The 18,285-nt window shown below is 42.8% G+C and overlaps 1 protein-coding gene across 1 annotated transcript in view; it reads right to left on the bottom strand.

Moving 5' to 3' along the window:
- Positions 1-17,099, bottom strand: part of FBXL2 (F-box and leucine rich repeat protein 2) — a 59,045-nt gene extending 41,946 nt beyond the window's left edge. Inside the window, exons 1-4 of the mRNA XM_060247538.1 lie at positions 16,975-17,099; positions 5,878-5,936; positions 2,186-2,240; positions 1,648-1,722 (exon numbers count right to left, since the gene is read on the bottom strand). Of these exons, the coding sequence (XP_060103521.1) occupies positions 1,648-1,722; positions 2,186-2,240; positions 5,878-5,936; positions 16,975-16,977 (192 nt within the window). The 5' untranslated portion in view covers positions 16,978-17,099. The remainder of the gene's footprint in view (positions 1-1,647; positions 1,723-2,185; positions 2,241-5,877; positions 5,937-16,974) is intronic.
- Between the last annotated feature and the right edge of the window lie 1,186 nt (positions 17,100-18,285).

Below are 18,285 nucleotides of genomic sequence, written 5' to 3'. Positions count from 1 at the left end.
TCCCACACACAGGCATGTGAGGAAGAATATAAGGGAAGTACTACAGGCACTTGGGGCTCAGATTCCAGTTTCTCTTCTCCATGTGTATGTTCAAAAGCAGTACACTAAAAAATCTCAGGGAATCAGAGGTCAGTGTGTCTGTCCCCTAACACCATCCAGCCTTTCCCCTCTGCTTGGTCAAACTGCATGTGCTTCAGAGTGTGTATAACTTGACCAGGCAGAAGCAAAGGACTGCACAGGGACTGCACTGCCTTCTCAAGTAAATTCATGGAAGAGGAAGAGAAACAGTGATCATTTGAGCCCTGTATGGAGCAGATGGGGAAGGATCATGCCTCATGTGTTTATAAACTTTTTGGTATGGTAGGAGCAGTGCAAGTATAGTAATAATGAGGAATGTTTATTACAATCATTTTGATGTATCAGAGAATTATGTTAACTGGTCTGTTAACTTGAAAGATAATGGTGATTGCTTTACTTAGATGGTCTGAACAGAATATATACAAAAATCTGGGGGAAATTATTTATAAGGGGAAAAGAAGGACACGTGGTACACAGGAAGCTCTAGTTAGGCTTTCCAGTCTTTTTTCTTAGCCTTGTCACTTTGACAAAGCGATGGAAGTACAGCAGCAACTGTAAAAGTTTCCATATTCCTATTTATTTGTTCTTACTAGTTTTATCATTGTGATATTATTCATTATTTGTAATATTTTGCAATCCACTAGTTGACTAAAACATTTTTTATTATACTTGTAATCCGCATTGAGTCCCAGTGAAAAATGTGGACTATAAATAAAAATGATAACAATAACAAATACTATTCAGAAAACAGTTCAAGATAAGTAGCCATGTTAGTCTGTCTGTAGCAGCAGAAGCAGTGACTGACAAAAGCTGATAGTCTGCCACACATTTTGTTAGTCTTTAGGGTGCTACTGGGCCTCTTGCTCTATTCAGAAAATAAAAATTTTAAAATGTGCTTTATAAACAAATAACATGCCATGAAAAGATTCATGAAGTGGCAGAAAACGAACTCTCAAGATTCAGTACCTAATGCTTGTGGCGTATTTTAAAACTCAGATTTACAAAAGCTTATAAAATACATTTAATTTCAATCTGTATGTGGCCATCTGCATGAGCCAAACCTGATTTTTGTTAGAGAATAATAAGGGTAAATTCAGAGTCCCATAAGCATCTCTATGAGTACTGCAATTGCAAAAACTACCAACAGACATTGCTGTGTAGGCCATACAAATATTTATATAGGGATTTTTTTAAAATAATAATCAAAGTCTAGGCATAGAATTATCTCACCTTTGGATGTAATTCTCTAAGGTCAACCTTTTGAGTAAGCTGCCTGCTCACTGTGGATGTTCTGTACACAGAAAAATTATTCTTCAAATCAGTGCTGTACCTTCTACAAGCTCATGGTCTCAGAAAATGTAACCAATCAGTTGGATGTATAATGTACTGGACAGACGGTCAAGTCTCAGATAATTCTCTGCTACTCTTAAAATATATTAACTAGATTCAGATTCAATAAAAACCACCAGATATAGAGCTAAAGTATATAATATTCAGATTTCCAAGTCTTTATTTCACATTATGTACACATTATTTTTAACAACAATGAAAAAGAACAGCATTACTAACCTCTACGTCTGTTTGAAAATTAAAAAGGTCTATTCTTTGCCAGTTACTTCCATCCAAGGCCAAAATATTCCAGGACTAAAATATATATAAATATATAAGATACACAGACATATTATTACACACACTTAGTATACCTTATTACCATAATATTTCGATTACTTCTCAAAAAGCATTTAAAAATCACAATCTGTTTTTTCATGTTAAAAATCACTAAAGATATCTAGCTGACTAATAACGCCATTATATGAGCCTAAGTTTTAGTATTCTGAGGTCTAAATTTAAATGGGTATAAAGTAGTAAGAAAGAATGCAACTTTTTTGATGAGCAGATGCCATCTACTAGAAATTGTGGGAAATCTTGGGAATAGTTATGAGCCACTGATTTCTTTCCCCAGCTTCTCAAAAAGCCTATAAGTACCCTGTACTGTACGTACTATACTAGGACTGAGAAATCCAATTAAAAGACAAAAGAAGTGAAAAAGCACTTTTTTAATTCATAAAACTCTAATAAATATTATGAAGCTAACACTTAGCTGTACCTTAGAAACTTGTGCACATCGACACAAAGTAATTATGTCCAAGAAGGAAAATATTCTATGAGAAAGGGAAAAAAAGGTTAAACTATATTTACCAATAATCCAGCCTAACATACTTCTGTAAATGTGGTGATTCAAGGTTGTTTTACATTGGTCAGATCATGTCTTAATGCTCGTTGTTTCATAAAAGCCAACAAATGATACAAATGTTTGTAAAAACATTCTCTCTAGTCTCCAATCAATAATTTTGCATAAAAACGGAACATGCTACAGAAAAGTAAAAGATCTAGATTTATTCTATAAAACTTGTATACAAGTAACACTTCGAGCTTAAATTCTCTTTCAGACCTTCCCATTTCCATGAGACACAGCTTGGGACTTTTGCATGCATTTAAAAGTAGCATACTTAGATAAGAGTGCACTGGACCTTTTTGTTGAAAGGAAGACCGTTTTGTCTGGCAGGGTCAGCATTGGTTAAGGAGGCCAACAAGGGCCCTGCTGAAAATTCAAGTTCCCTCTTCTTTGCTCACCTCGGGAGCTAAGGCTGCAGCCAATCACAACTCTCCCAAATCCTATATATCTCACCCAGGATGTGTATATCTAACATGATACAGCATGTGGCATAGAACACATCTCTCTGGCCTCAAGTCAGTCACAATTAGAACATATGCGGAGAGACATGATTTATAAGAACCCTAGAGAAAGAGACTTTGTGCAACAAAATAGCACTGTGAACACATAGCCAAGGAGAAAACAAATATTACTGTAGTCTATGTTTAACACTGTTCTACCTGAACTCCTTACAATAGGAGTTCCCAGTGTGGTGCCTGTGGGTACCATGGCAACTGTCAACATCTTTTCCGGCACCCACCAAGTGGTTTTAGGAAGGGGGTGAGGCCAGGTAGGGCTTTTACCTAGCAAGGCTTCTGACTGATTAATGGAGTTCTGACTGGCTGCGCAGATTTTTTTTTATGTTGTTTTGGCAGCAGCTGCTATTGCAGCACAAAGATCTATACTGTATCTCAGGAGAAAAACATGAAAGGGGAACCTCCACTCTTCCAATGGCAGATGAAATGATAGTGCACCTTGCCAAAGGTAAGTAAAGAAATAGTGGCTTCCCCATATTCCCATGTTCATTTTTTTGTAATGCCCCAACAGCTCCACCCTCAACAACTGCTAGCATGAAGTATATGCAGAATGGGGGGAGGGGGTTGGCCTGGCAGATATGCCAACAGCATACTACCACATGTAACACCTCCTGCAAGCAGAGGGCACACCCACTGGCCTGAGTGACTACTAGCCACTCCACTCCAAATGTTGCTATTTTGACCCCAGACCCAGTGGAGCCTATTGCTTTGCAGGATCCAATCCCCATGGAGCAACCCCCAGCGGACAGTACAGGCACCACTGCAGTGAAATTCCTTACAAGGTATGGCTAAATACCTCCATATCAGCTACACTATGTCCCCAAAGCTATGTATCCTATCATATGGGAACCCCCAAGGCAGAGCAAGGCTGGGAAGAATTGCAAGACTGCCATGAACAGTTATGGAGCCCACTCACCGCTTGCTGCTACTGTGTAAGTATATTGTCCATGAGTTTCTATAACACTTTGCAGCCAGTCCCCAATAGCAACAGAGGCCATAATGAAGTCCCTTTATGACCACTGGCTGAGTTGTAAAATAATCAGCAGCTACTATGATGAACAGGCATCTAGCAGCTCTGCTGTGGGGTTGCCATTACACTTGTCCTAGCCTGGTTTCAGAACCATTGCATGCTGCTTGTTTTTCAATGCAGTTGTCCCCAAAATGTGCATGCAGTGATAGGTACAGATGTATCAGTGATTCTGCAGGCTCTCAGTGCAGTTTCCAAACACATAGGAACTCTGCTGGAAAAAGAGGCGATAATCTGCTTTGCTTTTGGAATTCTAGACCTGCTGCTGTTTAATAAATCTGCAAGTTACATCAAAACTGCATCTCTGTTTGATTAGCAATTGTTTTCACCACCTTGCTCATTACTAACTGTAGCTGTCTTCAGCATGGGAGTCACAAGGGGAGGTTGCTGGGGGCTTGCCCAATGGTCATGCAAGGAGGAAGGATGGAATCATCATGTCATACAGTCCCTAGATCACTTCTGGCATCTTATCAGCCATGACTGGAGAGGCAGAAGAGATGAAATACAAGGACTGTTGTGATCAGAAGAAGCAGTTGTGAACCCTGTCTCTGTAGCAGGGGAATGGCACATGGGTGCTTTGTTGACCAAAATAATTGAAATCTGGGACAGTCAATCAACATGAACAGCCCAACTCAAACTGGTGCAAACCTCAGCCATATCTGGGACTCCAGAGGAGGAGGCAAAGTGCCAGACTAGCTACAAGCCAACTGCTCAGTTAAAACGGTGTGCTGATAGAAGTACTTCCTTGCAGGATGCTGGCCAGAACACAGCACAGCCTTAGGAACGCCAGCACCTGTGGCTTGGGAAAACAGCCTTGCTAGATCAATTGATCTACAACAGGGGTGTCAAATGCACAGCCCACAGGCTGCATCAGGTCTTCACAGAACTCAAATCTACCCCCCCAAGCAACCTCCTTCTTCCTTTTCCATGGCTGCTGCAGCTGCACCTTACCTTGATTTTTCCCCAGCTCCCTCAGTGGCTCTCAACACACACAGACACATAGAGAACTCCATGGCTGCTTTGTGCAGGAGATATAAAGACAAGCCTGCCTCTGCCTCTCTCACACACTCACCCACCCATTCTGCTTGCTTCTCTGGAGCTGCTTCTCCTCTTTTGGGAACAAAGGGAGAAGAAAGAGAGAGAGAACAATGTTGGACTCCCACGGCGGATTTAAGACCAACAATGTTTTATATCAGGTATAAACCTTTGTGCACAAGCACACTTCTTTGGAGGGAGGGTGGAAATTATAAGAACTTATTTTGGCTTATTCTGAAGTTTTTTTAAAAAAAATTGAATTTCTCTGTTCCTATCTGGATTTATTTTTTTTCAAAAAGACCCTGATTAGGAATTAGAACACTTAAAATGGTCCTTATATCTTGAAAGGTAGAGTGATTTCAGATACCAAATGATAATGATAACACATTAGTGTTATGAGACAGGGAAAATAGCTCTCAGTTCAGTCCAGGAGGATGCACTGTCTTCAGCTTCATTATTAATTGCCATTCAGTAGTCTCTCTTTCTAATCTCCCTTTGAAATTCCTTTGTAAGAGAATTGCTACTCTTAGGTCAGCAACTGAATATTGTGGTTTCTAATGTCAGACTTATGTCCATTTATTCTTTGCATCCTCCTGGATGGAACTGAGACCTAGGTTTTGTGTCTTATTACCAATGCTAGCATCTCCATGCCTCTGCATATCACAGCTAATCTGATCCAAGTTTGCTATTGTCGTACATCTGTCATTGCAATTCAGCAGCTAAAATTGCTTTGATAAAGTTTATATCTTGGGTACCTCAGGTTACATTTTATGGCACGCATGGCCCAACCCAACAAAGTGACATTTATGTCAGATCTGGCCCTCATAACAAATTAGTTCAACACCTCTGCTCTAAGCAACTATTGGTACATTGTGCGCCACATTAAATCAGTACTTAGCATATATTAACTATCCTAAACAAGGTGGTTAATATGAGATAGATTTTTCTATGGAAAGAGGATTAGTATAAAGTATCATTAAAATTACCTTAGAAGAAGTTCTTTGGGTAGCTTTTTGTTAATAAGGGCTTCATCTTCTGATACAGCCTAAAAGACAAACACTAATTTATCAAACAATTCCTTTACATAATCTACATGTTGGTTTATCGACAAGGAAATCTAAAAGATTTATCAAATATATTATTAAAATCTACTTCTCATTTTGAAAATTTCACATATGTCCTAAGCAAGCATAAGTACTGCATATTTGTTGCAACAGTCAGGGCTTTTTTTTTTGAGCAGGAACGCAGTTCCGACTGGCTTGGCATTAGGGGGTGTGGCATAATGTGCAAATGCTGGACTTTTTCTACAAAAAAGACCTGTGTGAAACAATGGTGATGCCAGGGGGTGTGGCTTCATATGCAAATGAGTTCCTGCTGAGCTTTTTCCTACTAAAAAAACCCCTGGCAACCGTCACTAAAACATATAGGTTCATAGTTAGATATGCTTCCCCCCCCTATCAACTCACAGCTGACCTATAGTGATCCCATGGGGTTTTCAAGGCAAAGAGACATTCAGAGGTGGTTTGCCACTGTCTTACAACCTGGACTTCCTTGGTGGTCCCCCATCCAAATACTAACCAGGGCTGACCCTGCTTAGATTCTGAGTATTTTTTTAAAATTTAAAATTACTACCAACAAGACAACTTGCAGAATTTCCAGCACAGTACCTTCAACAGATCACAACAAATTGCAAATACCATAACAATAGAAAAATAATATTCATTAATAAAGTTTTGGTCACTTTTGGCCTGGTCTATACATGCAGAAGAGTGAGATAACAGAATACTGAGGTAGTAGAATCGACTGTACTATTTCAAGAAATGTAATCCTTTGCCTCCAGTCTGAAGCTTCCAGCCACTTATAGGAAATTAAGTTGAAATCTAGAGCAGCGCATAAAGAACTGGGCTACCACCTTTTTTCCTAAGGTACTTTTTTATTTGATGAAAGTTTTATGTGGGAAAGCATTAAGCAACTTACTCTCTCCACCTATAGTATGAAATGGTGTAGTCTCTCATCTTATCCTATAACATGCACAGACTAGGCCTTTGCTTCTATCAGCTCAGGGGCAAACTAAAAAAGCCAGGGCACTCCCTCTTACTCTTCACGTGTCTGCCTTCTTCACAGAAAAGTGCACTTCTATCAAAAGTAACATGTGAGTAGAAAGAAATGAACTCTCTTCACACTTTCTTGTACTGTCTCCTCAATCACTTTTCTCCCCCAGTATCAAACCAGCTTAGGGAGAAAAGAGCTTGAAACTATAGACCATGGTTAAATTAAGTCAGAGGAATGGGAAATGCTAATCTTCAATCAAATACCATTTGATAGAAAAAGAAAATGTATGGTACAGAAGTATGAATAGCTACCTCCCTCGCATCTAGTTTGACCCTTAGCATATCACTAAATGAGATCAGTAATCACAACAGTGCTATAGTATTAGGGTTGACCTTACATAACTTTTCCACTGGTGGTGGCATTCTCCTCTGGTACCAGAGCCTCTTCCATGGGCACACAGCTCTTTGCATCAGAGGAAACCAGCACCAGTGGAAATATTCTGCAAGACCCAATCAATATGATTTTTTTAGGTCAAGCTATTGGTGATATCGCAAACAAAATAAAAACTGGATGGAATCAGTGGCTAATAAAGCTGAGAAAACATGTAAGACAACTGGACTATTCACCTAGTTACATTTCTGTTGCTCTCTTCTCTCCCCATCCCCTGGTGGCTACAACTCTCACATTCACAAACTCTCTTATCTTTCATTCACTTAATCAAAGAAGTTTTTTTTTCCAATCCATCAAAAAGGCTTGATATGTTTAGGCTCTAGAAAGGAACAGAAACTCTAACATAATTCAGAAGTTCCTAGTGAGTAGGAAGCAGACCTTTACATTAACAATACAATCCTAAATAAAATTACACACTTCTGAACCCACTGAGGTCAATGATCTTAGAACAGTGTAACTATTTAGGATTGTACTCCTAGAGTAAAATTATATGCCACATGTTAACACACAACAACCCAGGAACTATGTTTCCTTCTAGTTTGTTTCTTTTTGGGAAATGTGTATCTGAAATGCTGAAGGGGAGTAATGCAGATGTGGGGTGAAGGGTGATTTGCAGCAGGAAAAGGACAAAACTAAGCAGTGCCATCTTTCTTGTTATTGTCATTACCCCTCAGCAAAAAGTGGGGAGGCACTGTCTGTTGTTGGTCTGTAACTTGGGCATTTTGGATTTCAGGTATCTGACTTGTATGAACGTTTGTTTGCAAATGTAAGTACCATGTATTTATAATTTACAAGAAATCTGTAACTTTCTTTCAGGCAAACAGTTGGTAGAAAATCCAGATGTATATATTTTTTTCAGATTTCTGTAGTCTAAACCCTATTGCACTGTTCACTGGATGTCCCCTCCACTGATTGTCATTGATATATACTATATAATTCACCTTGAGTCTCAGTGAGAAAGACAAACTATAAATAACCAAATAATAATAATTTCTGACATTGCACAATATCTGAAACAGTTCACAGAATCCAGGAAATCCATGACTAAGTGTCGCTCAACATAAATCTTTTGGGGCCATAACAAATGAAATGGCAGCATATCTGAGTACAGAACCAAATCTGCTGCTGAATCCCTATAAAGTGTGAGGGGAAATATTTAAAGCACTGCAAGTGTGGGGAAATGGTACTGAACCCACCCCCCCTAAAAAAAAAAAATTAAATCAGAACTGTGTTTTCAGCCGTGACCAGAAATTTCCTTGAGGCAAAGTAGTTAGGATAGGAAAAAAAGCAGACAAGGCTCTGCCTGTCCACTCAAGTTGATCTCTGGATTGTCCCCTTTGATCGCATCTTTGGGAAATGGTAGGACCCGGACTGGGTCATAAGCCTGTTATGGGCTCTTGGCCTGTGGCTCTTAGCCTGGGGGCTCTGTAAGGACCAGGAACCCAGATCCCTAATTTCCTTGTGCTCCCAATAAGGTAAGTTAACCCTCCAGAAGGGAAGCCACATAAACAAACAGGATTTAAAGGGGACTGTATATTTTTTTTAAAAAGCTATCATGAAGGTAGAATGCCAGCGGGGGGTGGGGGCTTTCCAGTGTTTTGCACTGAGTGTCACATGTATGACTATCTGCCCACATGACAAAAGTCTTGGGTGTGTGCTCGATGCAAGGAGATCCTGATCCTCAAGGAATGAGTTCGTACCCTTAAGGCCGAGGTGACTGACCTGGAGAAGCAGAGTCAGTCAGTTAGGCACTCGGGGAAGACTCTCGGGGGCGTATCAGATGAGCCCCGCTCTGAACGTGGCAGCCCCGTTGCTGTCAGGGAGCATGAGGGTCGAGAGGGAGCAGGGCACCGTGCTGAAGATAAGGGGAATGTGCCCTCAGAAGGGACCTCTTCCTCAGTTGGTGAGCGGGACTCCTTTCACGCCAAGGAACCATCCCTGGGCAGGGAAAGAGGAGGGGTCTTGGTAGTTGGTGATTCGATCCTTAGGCAAGTAGACAGCTGGGTGGCAAAATCGCGTACTGACCGTATGGTGACTTGCCTGCCGGGTGCAAAGGTAGCGGACATTACGCGTGTAGTAGATAGGCTGATAAGACAGTGTTGGGGAGGAGCCAGTGGTCGTGGTGCATGTTGGCACCAACGATGTGGGGAAATGCAGTTGTGAGGTCCTGGAGGAAAAATTTAGGCTGCTAGGCTAGAGACTTAAGGCCAGGACCTCCAAGGTAGCCTTCTCAGAAGTGCTACCTGTTCCATGTGCAAGACAAGAGAGACAGGCACAAATTAGAAGTCTCAATGTGTGGATGAGACGATAGTGTAAGGAGGAAGGCTTTAAGTTTGTTAGGCACTGGGATGCTTTCTGGAACAAGCGGGAGCTGTACAAAAGAGACGGTCTCCACTTGTCCCCAGATGGAACCAGGCTGCTGGCACTTAAAATCAAAAAGGCGGCAGAGCAGTTTTTAAACTAAATCTTGGGGGAAAGCCGACAGGAGATGAAATGTCTCTGGTTCGGGAGGACTCATCTCAAAGAGATGAAGGGTTAGCTGTTACTTTTCTACCAGGTAATGGATCAGAGTTGTCTACTGAGATGGTGACAAACAGTATGGACTGTCTGCCAAAGTCTCAAGGTGGCAGGAGGAAGGTTGCGGAAAATTATAGATTTTTTAATGCAAATGTTAGAAGTGTTCAAAGTAAAATTGGTGAGTTGGAATGTTTAGTGTTGGGAGAAACTTGGTGGAATGAGGAGAATCAGTGGGACACGATGATTCCTGGATATAAGTTAAGGAAGGATAGGGAGCGAAGGGTTGGAGGTGGGGTGGCTCTGTATGTCAGAGAGGGTATACGGTCCAGTAAGACTGAGGTCAGAGAATTACGGTAGATTCCCTTCTAGAAATGCTTTGGGTTGAAATAGAGGGCCCAAAAGGAAATTTAACTATGGGATCAAAAGATAGAGGACGATTATAATATGATGGAAGGATTAAAGGTAGTGGCGAAATATAAAAACTGTGTCGTAATAGGTGATTTTAACTACCTGCAGATTGATTGGGTCAATATGTGTTCTGGTCGGGAGAAAGAGATTGAGTTTCTTGATGCTCTCAATGACTGTGCAATGGAGCAGATAGTCTCAGAACCTACCAGGGTTGGGGCGATCTTGGATTTGGTCCCAAATAATGCCCAAGATTTGGTGAGAGATGTAAAAGTGATTGCACCGCTTGGGGGCAGTGACCATAACGTTATTGATTTCACCATGTGTATAAATAGAGAGTTGTCCCAAAAGACCAGCACAACCACGTTTAACTTTAAAAGGGGTAAATTCTCTGAGATGAGGAGGCATGTGAAGAGGAAACTGAAAGGAAAGGTAAATACAGTCCAAACCCTTGGGAAAGCTTGGAGGCTATTTAAAACTACAATCCTAGAAGCTCAGATAAAATATATACCACAAGTCAGGAAAGGCACAAACAGGTATAAGAAAAGGCCTGCATGGTTAACAAACAAAGTAATGGAAGCTGTAAAAGGTAAGAAGGACTCCTTGTAAGCTGCCCTGAGCCTGCTTCGGTGGGGAGGGCAGGGTATAAATAAAAACTTATTATTATTATTAAGCGGTGGAAAGCTAGTCTGAGTGAGATTAATAGAAGGGAACACAGGCTGTGGCAAATCAAATGCAAGACTGTGATCAGGCAGGCAAAAAGGGACTATGAGGAGCATATTGAAAAAACATAAAGACCAACAATAAAAATTTCTTCAAATATATTAGAAGCAGGAAACCAGCCAGGGAGGCAGTGGGGCCCTTGGATGACCATGGGGTAAAAGGATTACTGAAGGAGGATGGGGAAATGGCTGAGAAGCTGAATGCATTTTTTTCCTCTGTCTTCACTGTGGAAGACGAGAAGTGTTTGCCCACTCCAGAACCACTAATTTTGGAAGGGGTGTTGAAAGACATGAGTCAGATTGAGGAGACAAGACAGGAGGTCCTACAACTGATAGACCAATTAAAAACTATTAAGTCACCAGGTCCAGATGGCATATATCCAAATGTTCTGAAAGAACTCAAAGTTGAACTTGTGGATTTTCTGACAAAAATATGTACTCTTTCATTGATATCTGCCTCTGTTCCTGAGGACTGGAAGGTAGCAAATGTCACCCCCATCTTTAAAAAGGGTTCCAGAGGAGATCCAGGAAATTACAGGCCAGTCAGTCTGACTTCAATACCGGGAAAGTTGGCAGAAACCATTATTAAGGACAGAATGAGGAGGCACATTGATGAACACGGGTTATTGAGGAAGACTCAGCATGGGTTCTGTAAGGGAAGATCTTGCCTCACTAACCTGTTACATTTCTTTTGAGTGGGTTAAAAAACATGTGGACAAAGGAGACACAATAGATATTGTTTACCTTGACTTCCAGAAAGTTTTTGATAAAGTTCCTCATCAAAGGCTCCTTAGAAAGCTCGAGAGTCATGGAGTAAAAGGACAGGTCCTCTTGTGGATCAAAAACTGGCTAGTTAATAGGAAGCAGAGAGTGAGTATAAATGGGCAGTCTTCACAGTGGAGGACGGTAAGGAGTGGGGTGCCGCAGGGCTCAGTACTGGGTTCCCATGCTCTTTAACTTGTTCATAAATTTGGAGTTGGGAGTGAGCAGTGAAGTGACCAAGTTTGCAGATGACACTAAATTGTTCAGGGTGGTGAGAACCAGAGAGGATTGTGAGGCACTCCAAAGGGATCTATTGAGGCTGCGTGAGTAGGCATCAACGTGGCAGATGAGGTTCAATGTGGCCAAGTGCAAAGTAATGCACATTGGGGCCAAGAATCCCAGCTACAAATACAAGTTGATGGGGTGTGAACTGGCAGAGACTGACCAAGAGAGAGATCTTGAGGTTGTGGTAGATAACTCACTGAAAATGTCAAGACAGTGTGCGATTGCAATAAAAAAGGCCAACGCCATGCTGGGAATTATTAGGAAGGGAATTGAAAACAAATCAGCCAGTATCATAATGCCCCTGTATAAATCGATGGCGCGGTCTCATTTGGAATACTGTGTGCAATTCTGGTCACCGCACCTCAAAAAGGATATTATAGCATTGGAAAAAGTCCAGAAAAGGGCAACTAGAATGATTAAAGGGTTGGAATACTTTCCCTATGAAGAAAGGTTAAAACGCTTGGGGCTCTTTAGCTTGGAGAAACGTTGACTGTGGGGTGACATGATAGAGGTTTACAAGATTATGCATGGGATGGAGAAAGTAGAGAAAGAAGTACTTTTCTCCCTTTCTCACAATACAAGAACTTGTAGGCATTCAATGAAATTGCTGAACAGTCAGGTTAAAATGGATAAAAGGAAGTACTTCTTCACCCAAGGGGTGATTAACATGTGGAATTCACTGCCACAGGAGGTGGCAGCGGCTACAAGGATAGACAGCTTCAAGAGGGGGTTAGATAAAAATATGGAGCAGAGGTCCATCAGTGGCTATTAGCCACTGGCCTGATCCAACATGGCTTCTCTTCTGTTCTTTTCTGGTTGCTCCCAGCCACTACACCACCTATAATGATTGAAGATAGTTGCTGAAACAGAAAAGGTTTGTCAGGTAACAGCTCTTCTTCAGTCAAGCACAGATGATTTCAAAGACTGCTATAGTGCAAAAGCAGAAGAGCCAAAATTACAAAACGTAATAGGAACTACCAGTGTGTAATCTGGTTCTAAAAAGCCAGAATTAGGGCAGTGGCACTGAGAAAAGGAAGACAATACCTGTTCTCCAGCCTGCACTGATCATTTGAACAGAACTGCCCTATCTCCAGCTGTTTTAAGCTGCAGTGGGGGGGGACACAAGTACCACATATACTGCCATTTATTATTTATTAACATAATTCATTTATACTTCACTTTTCTCCCTAATGGGGACCCAAAGCAGTTTACATTATTCTCCTTACCTCCATTTTATTCTCACAACAATCCTGTGAGATAGGTTAGGTTGAGAGGGTGCGACTGGCCTAAGGTCACCCAGCAGGCTTCCTGGGCACATGGGGATTTAAACCTATGTCACACAGATTCTAGTCTGACACTTGTAACCACTATACCACACTGGCTCTGAGTAGGCAACCTGCATGGAAGGGGGTTTTTTTTGTTTGTTTCTTTAAACCCCTCTCAATAATATAGCAGACTGGAATTCACCCAACATTTTTTAGAGCTATATCACATGTAGGAAGTCCAATAATGAAACTATAATATCACATGTGGCTTGGGCCTTAGGGGGTATGTGTCCAAAATGTGATGTGTGAAAATCTTATGACTATCAAACGAAGTACAAAAGATAGCCTGAATACAGCTTTTTAAATAACTTAGAGGTTATTTCTTGGCCTCTTTTCTTTATAAATGTATATTTGCTACTCCAAATCAGTATCTGCTTTTTTCATTAGGGTCCTAGAAAAGCAGGATTACAAATGTGCAATTTAAGCAGTCTCTTTCTTTCTCTTATTGTGCATCATTTACTTGACCTCATTCATTAAATATACAGCTTTTTGGACATCTGTATACTAATAGTGAAATCAGCCAAATCTTTGGATACTTAAATCCAGTGTCTGGAGCTGTGAATAGATAGATCTTTCTACAAACCTGAAAAGGGGCCCAGGTTTGCAGAACAAATGTGAAAGCTTTTAGAAAAATACACTGGACAACTTTAAAAACCCAAAAATTATAAAAAGGAGCACCTGTAGCTTTAAGCAATGGATTCCCTCAGTGGCTGTTGCTAGGTAACCACAGTATTCAAAGGCTTGGTTTCTGTGAGTAACAAGGCAAGAGGAGGTGGCAGGCCTGTTTTGGGGCCAGGCCTGGCTAGCACTGCCAGCTCCAGGCAATCTGGGCAATCACCAGAGATTTTGCGATGAAGTCTGAGGCGGAGAGAGGCCTCATCAAGCTATTGGTATAGTTCCACAGAGTTCACCCTACACCCCAAGCAATTATTTTCTCCAGGGTGACAGATTTCTGTTGTCTGCAGTTTAGTTGTAATTCTGGGGGCTCCCCAAGTCCCATCTGGAAGTGGGCAACCCTAGGCCTGGCACCAACCTCTGGCTGATTTGGACTGTCTGACTTGCATGACTCAGGTCTGGCTGCTTGCTACTGTTCACCAGCAGCCCCTCAATGAAAGCCAGTGTAGTAGCTAGAGCTTCAGAGTAGTGTCTGAGAGAACCAGGTTCAAATCCCCATCTTGCTGTGGAAGTTCACTAGGTGATTTAGGACCAGTCACTTATTTCCAGTCTAACCTACCTCACAGTTCTGTTGTACAGGTACAAAGGTGAACAGAATAATATAAATTGCTTTGGCTCCCATTGTTGAGAAAGAACATAACTTTTCTAGGCAGAGGCTGCGTGTGTGTGTGTGGGGGGGGGGGTTGAAATGGATAGCTGAAGACAGACAGACAGGCAGATAAATGTAGGTGGGCTGTTGGGCAGAAAGAAGATATGGTTGCCAAATCTAGGTTGAAAATTCCTGGAGATTTGAGGTGTGGAGTTTGGGGGGGGGGGTTCAGGAGGGGAGGGACCTCAGACAGATATGACTATAGACTCCACCCTCCAAATAAGCCATTTCCTCCAGGACAACTCATGTTGCTAACTTCCAGGTGACAGCTGGAGATCGTGATAGAAAACAGTTCTCCTGGAGAAAATGGCTGCTTTGGAGGATGGAGTCTATGGCAGTATACCCTGCTGAGGCTTCTTCCCTCCCCAAATGGCACCATCCCATGGTACCACCCCCCAAATATCCAATAATTTTTCCAACCTGGAGCTGGCAACCCTAAGGGGAATTGATCTTTCTAGTTGGGAGATCCATTGTGACTCCTGGAGAGCCACTGCCACCACTGCTGGTTTTGTGATGGGAGGAAGCAGGTGGGTGGTTAGGAGCACTGCCACTGCTGCTACTATGCAAGTGGGGGGAAGCAGGCAGGAGGCCAGGAGAGTGATCGGAGTTAGAGAGAGTAATCAGGTGGGGAGGCAGAAAAAGAGACAGTGATTAGGTGGGGGCACATAGAAAAACTGACAGGTGTGGAAGAGAGAGAGAGATGATATTGGATTTATATTCCGCCCTTCACTCTGAATCTGAGTGGTCACAATCTCCTTTACCTCCCCCCCCCCAACAAACATGCTGTGAGGTAGGTGAGGCTGAGAGAGCTCTCACAGAAGCTGCCCTTTTAAAGACGGCTCTGCTAGAGCTATGGCTGACCCAAGGCCATTCCAGCAGCTGCAAGTGGAGAAGTGGGGAATCAAACCCAATTCTCCCAGATAAGAGTCCACATGCTTAAACACTACACCAAACTGGCTCTCAGGAATGAGATAGCAGGAGGGAGAAATAATGAGAAATTGAGAGAAAATGAAGAGCAAAGAAAGCAAAGATTAGGGTAATGGGCTAGCCACTCCCACAAGTTTCTTGCAGGTCCTGACCTGTTCTTTCAAAATTTCAAGGTTACTGAAATGGGACTTCAAGGAATGTAGCTGTAGTTCTTTTATAAGCACAAAGCTATTTTGGAATCCTTGTTTTTATTTAAACAGAAATTTGTGCAACAATGAATACACGCGCTAAAAAAAATCAAGCTAGAAACATTTTTCCCCAGACACTGTCACAGAATTACTTCTACAGCATCAGTAGAAAGAATATGACTAGAGGACATAATCAGCTACAAAAATTAAAGCTGTGTCTTTAAATTTCCTGCATGTTGTAACGTAAGGCCTGCATCAACTACAGCTCATTTCATTTGATTTTCTTCTATCCAGCAATTAGCAACATTCAACTCCTTCCTATAACAGCAAAAATGTGTTTTAGCATCACATACATTTGTGGTCTCCACTGGTAGTCACCCCACCACCTCTAAGGCAGACCTGACCCCGCTTAAGCCAGTATTGCTGCTTTGGAGGATGGAGTCTATGGCAGTATACCCTGCTGAGGCTTCTTCCCTCCCCAAATGGTGGATTAGAGCAATCTTGTCGTTCCCATTTTGCCCACCTCCCCTGCATCCCACTGAAGTCAGCAGACCACTGGGGCCTCAGAGTATGGAGTAGCATCTGCAGCCACCCTTCCCCCAATTCACACGTGCATGCCGTTACTTTTTTCTGTTTACCTCCTTGATCGATCGCTTCACAATTTCCTTATCCCATCCTACCCAAGTCCCCACCCATGCCCTCCCATCTTAGATGTATCCCATAACCCTCTCAAACTACACACGCCCCCATTGTCCTGCAGTCTCATAAAAGGAACGCCCACATTTCTTCACCCCGGCTGCACCCACATTAGCCCTAGACATCTTCCTTACTCTAGCCTACAGTTGTGCGGAGAGACCCAGCCTAGGATGACGACGCCCGCCGTCTCTTGCACCTTTACAGGCTTGCCCCTCCCAACCCCGGGCCTTCCCAGCTATCACCACACCACAACAGCCACCAAGCGCATGAACCCCGCCCTGTTGTTGGCGCCTGACGAGCCAGCCTGTTTCCTCGCAGCCGCTCTCGGCGATTGCCTCCCCCCGGAGAAGCCCCGCCTCCTCCTCTGCGAGAGGGAAAGCTGAAGAACGGTTCAACGGCCCAAGCGCGACCGTTAAAGAGGAGAACTCACCATTGTCAAAGGAAAACGGCAACAGCGCGAGCCCGCAGGTTGTCCCGGCGACGAAACAGCCGCTCAAGGGCGGCGATCAACCGACAGGCCGGCCAGCCAGCCAGGTGCGAGAGGAACTCGCGCCCCGCCCACAGGACGCTGGGGAGAAAGGGGGGGAAGCGGTGACATACCGCACACGTGACAGGAGGCGGGGCCTTGCGGATGGGAAACGCAACGGCCAGGGCCAGGGCCAGGGCGAGCGCGCGTGACTGTAACGGGCTCTGGCCTCTCTGAAAGGAAAAGCAAAGCCAAAAGAGGAGGACAGGGCTGGTTTAGTCCAGGGCTTGAATGTGAACCAGCGTCAGTTTAAACATTTAGCAAAAGCCAGTGGCACAGCTTTTCCTGACATACACCTTCTAGGTGGCCGCCTGGGTTAGTGAAACGAAAAGACTCACTTGTACTACCTGACGTACTTTATACTTAAGGTTGCCAGGTCCATGTTGTAAAATACCTGGAGACTTTGGGGGTGGATCCTGAGTGGGTGGGGTTTGGAAGTGATACCATAGAGTCCATTCTCAAAAGCAGCCATTTTCTCCAGGGGAGCTGATCTCTGCCAGCTGGAGGTCAGTTGTAGAAGCGGGAGATCTCCAAGCCCCACCTGGAGGCTGACAATTCTAATTTGTACTAGATGACTTGCTTTGTGGTACTTTTGGCAATCTGCCCTGAGCTTGCCTCGGCGGGGAGGGTGGGGTATAAATTTAATAAAACCTAAACCATAAAACCAAGCATTTTTGTTTCTAATGTATGTATGGTTTATAATCTGTTCATTTTATATGGCCAGGGCTTTTTTTGTAGAAAAAGCCCAGCAGGATCTCATTTGCATATTAGACCACACCCCCTGACACCAAGCCAACCGGAACTGCGGTCCTACTCAGAAGAAGCCCTGCATGTGGTAGCCTTGATGCTGATGTGATGTATAATTGCATATAAGTCTTTTGGGGACCATGGGGGAAGGGTAGCAAATATTGTAATTAAGTATGTGGTCACATTGTCCAGATTCAGCTCATGTTTACTAAACTACTAGCCATCTTCCATAACGTATAGGTAGTAGCTTTGGAGTTTGAAGTGGTAGGTAGTGGTCACCTAGAGCTGCTGACCTTCAGGTGAGTTTTAACAATAAAGAGACACTTTCAATCCATTTCCAACAGGATTTTACTGTGCAAACTGACAATCCAGTTGGAAAGTGCATTGAAACTGAATTGAAAGTGCATTATTTAGTGCGTGTGATCACAGCCATGAAAAGGAAAACTTAAGTATTCAAGGTTATAACCT

The sequence above is a fragment of the Heteronotia binoei genome, chromosome 10, assembly GCF_032191835.1.
Source record: "Heteronotia binoei isolate CCM8104 ecotype False Entrance Well chromosome 10, APGP_CSIRO_Hbin_v1, whole genome shotgun sequence".
Classification (NCBI taxonomy): Eukaryota; Metazoa; Chordata; class Lepidosauria; order Squamata; family Gekkonidae; genus Heteronotia; species Heteronotia binoei.
This window is presented reverse-complemented; position numbering and strand designations above follow the sequence as displayed.